This window comes from Melanotaenia boesemani, chromosome 4 (genome assembly GCF_017639745.1).
Source record: "Melanotaenia boesemani isolate fMelBoe1 chromosome 4, fMelBoe1.pri, whole genome shotgun sequence".
NCBI classification, from domain to species: Eukaryota; Metazoa; Chordata; class Actinopteri; order Atheriniformes; family Melanotaeniidae; genus Melanotaenia; species Melanotaenia boesemani.
The window spans coordinates 32439639-32445638 of record NC_055685.1 but is presented as its reverse complement, the minus strand read 5'-3'; the positions used below and the strand labels follow the sequence as shown (position 1 = coordinate 32445638).

General features: G+C 45.5%; 1 protein-coding gene across 1 annotated transcript; it reads right to left on the bottom strand.

Moving 5' to 3' along the window:
• Window positions 1-2884: 2884 nt before the first annotated feature.
• LOC121639043 lies at window positions 2885-5724 on the bottom strand. The gene is made up of 3 exons (XM_041984209.1): window positions 3968-5724; window positions 3671-3778; window positions 2885-3166 (listed from the first exon to the last, which is right to left on the bottom strand). The coding sequence occupies exons 1-3, from the start codon at window positions 5709-5711 to the stop codon at window positions 2886-2888; spliced, it is 2133 nt and encodes a 710-aa protein (XP_041840143.1). The 5' UTR covers window positions 5712-5724; the 3' UTR covers window position 2885.
• Window positions 5725-6000: the final 276 nt, after the last annotated feature.

The following is a 6000-nucleotide window of genomic DNA, read 5'->3' as shown; positions in this document are numbered from 1 at the left end:
GTTGAGTTTTAACTTGCATGCAATTATGCATGCTCAAGAAGAACATACAATCACACACACACACACGCTAACTCATAGTGTGATGGATGACAGCACATTTCCCCAGTGGCAAAGACAGTTCATGCAAACAGACAGGTGTCATCAGTAGTTAAAGGTCACGTTAACTATATACAGCCTTCCAAGACCTAACCAGCCTCTCACTTGCATAGGATTTTCTTTTTGCATATGAGATGGTTAAACATCTCTACTTTGATCTTCTCTGTCCAAAGAAGTCTTGTTGTTTGTTTAGATGCAACCTTGCAAACATTAGACAAGCTGCCATGCTCTTTTAGAAAGATAAGTATATGTCCTGCAATCCTACCAACCAGGTCATACTTTAAATTTTAACATTTAATGTGCTAATATTTTTTTATCATACCAACCATACTCTGTTTTTTCATATATTCTTTGTAAATGGCATTCTTTGCAAATGGAAGCAACAATTACTACATTTTTTGTAATATCTTACCTACAAGACATTGTGTTAACATACTTAAATGGTTCAGAGCAGCAAATAGCAAAACCTTTTATATTTATAGGGATGCATCACATCAGCTGATGATCAGTTAATCAAGCGCAAGTAATTGGTAACATCTGGCTGCTACTAAGGGTCTACTTAGTCGTTGACACACTGCCACTGCATTTTGACTGTTTCTGTTGTATAGATGATCGATTATAAGTTGTTCTGCTGATGTTTTCTGATGTTCTGATTTATTAAAACTTCTGTCAGCAAATCATGAAGACCATAATGACTTTTCCTCCATGACATCTGTTGTGGAATTTTTAGTTATCAAAGATCACACACTAAGTGAGAATCGAACAAAGTAGTTTTATTAAGAGCCGGCCGGCAATGAGAGTCACACAGTCAAAGGAGTTTGTCTGCGAGAGTCTGCCAGATACAAGTGAGCTTAGTTAATATACCAGGCATGAGCTGATAACATCACAGTAGGAGGTCATTGTTTTAAATTTCTCACATAGCTGTTAACAAATGTTACGGAGTGAAGGGTGCAAAGGAGGAAGCTCATTAAACTCTCAACATCTGTTGGGGGGATGAGAAAGGGGGGGAAGGTGTGAGAAGGAGTTCTTATCTAAATACACAGACATACAAAGTGTAACCTACAAACTATAAGGGTATATGAATAAATTTTCCATTACAATCCACCCCTTTGATTAAAATGTAACATATTAATCACAATTAAAGAATAAAGAAAAATTTCACTCAAGGAATTCCAAATCACCACTGTCATAATAGGGAGTGACATCCTCTGGGGTATAATGATGAACATGGAAATTAAATGTTCTGTTAAGCGTACATTTGATCAGAGGAAGAACACAGCAAAAAACAACTAGAACACACAAGAGAAATATAGTCAGGACAGTAGTAACCCTGGTCAGAACCAAGATCCAGGAACCACTAGTAAGTCAGTTCCAGAAATCCCACTCCTTAGAGGGCAAACTAGCATTGTTGCGGTCATGTAGGGTGTCCCAGAGATCAGTAAGGGCATCATGAATCACAGACAAGTTAGTAGATGTATCAGGGACAAAAGTACAACATTGATCTCCAATCAGAGCGCAAGTGCCACCTTGTGCAGCTAGTAGAAAATCGAGGGCCATCCGGTTTTGTAGGGACATTATTCTCAAGGCTTGGACTTCCTTTTGCAGCAAGCTAAACCCAGAATCCACCAGAGAGGTTAAATTTTCCAAAGAGATTGATAGATCTTCCACAGTCCATGCTAGTTCCCCAACCCCCCACCAGGGCAAAGCCATCATAAATCCTTTCATCTGTGGAGAGAAGATACCGCGTTTAACACGATGGGGGTGATGAAAGGGTTCGGGAAAAGGCCGTAATGTACCATTTGGGGTTAGAGTAAACGCAGAGACATCAGGGAGCAGATAAGCCAGATAACATGTTCCAGACCAATTGACAGGAAGGTAAATATAAGAGTGTCTGCCACATGTCCAAACCATGTTCTGAGGACATCCAAAGCCGGTATCTGATGGGATATAAGACCAAATGGTGTTAAGAACAGAATTATTGTACATAGGAAGGTCAGGAAAAGGTAAGAGAGCTGTAAGGTTAAACACAACGACTCCTGAGGCCCACTCTGTAGAGGGAGAACTATCAGGGAATAAATCACGAGGATTTAAAGTGAACGGGTCAGAGCGTTTGGGGCAAGGTGAGGATATACATGAGGCTGAAATGATACGCTGACAACCTAGAGTGTGTCCTAAAAAGAATAGTGCATCTGTCCCATTTCGCTGAAAACAAAGAGGTGGAGAAGAATATGGATTTGTACGATCCCTTAAGCGGAAGACAGTTCTGGATGAAACACAAGTGGAGTTTGTGTTGCTGGAAAACTCAGCTGGTCTCCTCCAGGAGAGGGGAGGGCGCTGGTGTGGCCAAGTAATGTTCCTAGGGTGTAATCTATTACCCATGATCAGAGTCCACAAAGTGGTATTCAAAGGGACTGGATATGGAATAAAAACTGATTGAGTGGGTGTGGCATGCGGCACCAGTCCACAAACATAGCAACTGTCATTTGTCAATTTATGAGCAGACAAATTGGCAACTTGCCACCAAAGATTCTCAGTGTGATCATGATGCTGAAGGATGTGGTTATCTCGGCGGTGCCTCCTGAGGGAGGGTGCTTCTGTCCCCTGCAGTCGTCTGGCGGGTTGGGACGAAGCTGGGGTGCGTTGTGTCAGGTGAGGTCCGGTTGGATCCAGGTACCAGAGGAGGGAGGTGATAAGGATGAAGAGGATGACGCACGACCATCCCCTCACGGCAGTCTGGGTGTACTTCATGTTGTCCCGTGGAGAATGGACCATCTCGCACGGGGCTGACCTCAGGGATTATTCTGCCCTGTGGTTGAGAGGTCAGCTGGAGTTGGGGTACTTTGAAACCTTCTACAGTGGGACGCGTGAATCCACGTGGACCTTTCAGCGACCTTCACGGCTGTATGAGTGACCAACAGGACCTGGAAGGGACCCAGCCACCTTTTAGACCGCCAGTGCTTTCTCCTCGTCTCTCGAACCAAGATCCAATCTCCCGGAACCAAGGAGTGAAGCAGATCTGATGCTGGGCGTGGCAGGGCCTCTTTCACCACACTCTGCACCTGTGAGAGAACTTTGGACAGATTTTGACAATAAGCAAGCATGTTACTTTCACAGTATGTGGTAGACACGGAGAGTCCTGGAGGATCCAGACCAGTGTAGGGAGGTCTGCCAAACAGAATCTCAAATGGACTAAGATTTGTCCGGGCACGTTTCCTCATTCTCATGTGCATAAGAATGAGTGGGAGGGCTTTTGGCCAAGACAGTCCTGTTTCTTCACAACATTTAGCCAACTTACCTTTTAAAGTGGCGTTCTCTCTTTCAATTGCTCCGCCTGATTGCGGGTGATAAGCACAATGAGTCTTAAGCTGGAACCCCAATAGTCCACTTACCTCTTTCAGGGCCGCATTTACAAAGTGTGAACCATTGTCAGATGAGACCTTAACTGGAATCCCCCATCTTGGAATGATTTCGGTCACCAGAGTCTTAGCCACGACTGAACTTGTGGCATGCTTTGCTGGAAAAGCTTCAACCCACTTTGACCACATGTCTACCATAACTAGACAATATTTCTTACCTTCTGCAGGTGTTAACTCAATGAAATCCATCATCAAATGATCAAAAGGCTGATTAGGTGGTGTATGACCAGCTGGAGGGCAGGCAAGAGGGCGGGCGGTGTTATAGCCTGCACAGATCAAACATTTTTTACAGTAATTTTCAGCCACCACAGTGAAGCCTTTTGTGAACCACAGAGATGTTGTGGAAGATACCATCCCCCCTTTTGACACATGGTCCAACCCATGTGACAACTTAGCAAACCAGGGGAAGAAATGGCGAGGAAGGCAAGGTTTTTCATCAACAGAGCGCCATACACCTGCAGAATCAGGGGTGCAGGAGTTAGCCTTCCAGACAGAGCGTTCCTCTGGAGTAGAAAAAGACTGGATGTCCCGCAGAGAACAGGGAGGAGAGTGATCCTCTTCTGTGAGAGGAGAAGAGGTGAGAATGTGCGGCGAGGCTGACAGAGCTGCCTGCTTAGCAGCCTGGTCGGCCAAGGCGTTGCCACGGGCAACAGAGGAAGTGTCATTAGTGTGAGCTTGACATTTCACTACAGCGACATCTGAAGGAAGAAGAATAGCGTCAAGGAGAGCCGCAACCTGTGTGGAGTTCAAAATAGGCTTACCATCAGATTTCAAAAAATTACGGTGACGCCACAACGCACCAAAGTCATGAACTACACCAAAGGCGTAACGCGAATCGGTATACACAGTCAGGGACTTACCTTGTGCGAATTTACAGGCCTCAGTGAGAGCAACAAGTTCAGCTGTCTGAGCAGAGAATTGTGAAGGGAGGGAGCCAGAGAAGAGAACCTGATGCTCATCACAGACAGCAAAACCCACTCTGTTCTTACCAGAATGGTCTCTGAAGGAGGAGCCATCACAAAAAAGAATGAGATCAGAGTTAAGAAGAGGCTCATCAGATAAATCTGGTCTCGGAGTGCAGATTTCAGACAGAACAGTCTCACAACAGTGATGAACACCATCTTCTGCGGTAGGAAGAAGAGTGGCAGGGTTAAGTGATGTACACCGTTTCATAGTGATGTTAGGCATATCGAGAAGAACTGTGGTGTATCTCAGCCATCTAGCTGCAGACAGATGAGAAGTCTTTTGTTCGAGCAAAATGATGGATACAGAATGAGGAACAAAAACAGTTAGTTCACTGTATCCCACAATGTCACGTGATGCAAGTACAGCCTTCTCACATGCAGCCACAGCTCTCAGACAGCCAGGAAGCCCCGCAGCAACAGAGTCGAGCTTGGAAGAGTAATAGGCCACCGGGCGCTTGTGAGAGCCGTGCTGTTGAAGGAGAACAGAAGACATGAAACCATGTTTTTCATCAACAAACTGAAAGAAAGGTTTGGCTGGGTCTGGCAGAGCCAGGGCTGGAGCAGAACACAGCGCTTGTTTCACAGACAGGAAAGCCTGCTCAGCCTCCGGGGTCCAGAAGAAATGGTCATGAGCAGATAGATTCTTACCATGTATACAGGAAGTCAGGGGGGCCTCAAGTTCAGAAAAATGTGGAATAAAGGCCCGACAAAACCCTACCATACCTAGAAATGACATCAGCTGTTTCTTGGTAACAGGTTTTGGTGCTTTCTGAATGGCCTCAATCCGTTTAGGGGTCAGGGCCTTGGTGGTGGCAGAAATGTGATGCCCTAGAAAGATGACTTGAGGCTGGCAGAACTGTAGTTTACGCAGACTGGCTTTATGACCCTCAGAATGAAGATGGAGGAGGAGGGCCAGTGTGGCCTCCTCACACAAGGAGGCAGAAGGACAGCAGAGCAGAAGGTCATCAACGTAAGTTAATAAAACTACGCCCTGTGGAAGCTGCAAAGAAGAAAGAGAATCTCTTAGTACCTCATTGTAGATTGTGGGGGACTCACAGTACCCCTGGGGAAGCCGGGTCCAAGTGTATGGTTTCCCATTGAACTCAAAAGCGAACCAGAATTGGCTGTCTGGATGAACAGGAACAGACGTAAAAGCATTTGCCAGATCTACCACGGAGAAATGTGTAGCAGTAGGAGGAATCTGCGACACGATGGTGTGGGGGTTGGGCATCATAGGGGCCCATGAAATAACTGCTTTATTGACAGCTTGGAGATCTTGGACAAAACGCCAGTCAGGTTTGGCTGGTGGTTTACGTGGTTTCATGATTGGGAAAATAGGAGTGCGAACAGGTGAATTTGGACAAGAAACAACAATACCACTCCTAAGATGTGAATTGAAGACAGGTGTAATACCCTCCAAAGCTTCAGGTTTGAGAGGATATTGCTTCTGGCAGGGGCGGTAGTCAGATTTCGGAGTGATGACTACTGGGGGGCAGTTCTTAACCAGGCCCACATCATGGGGA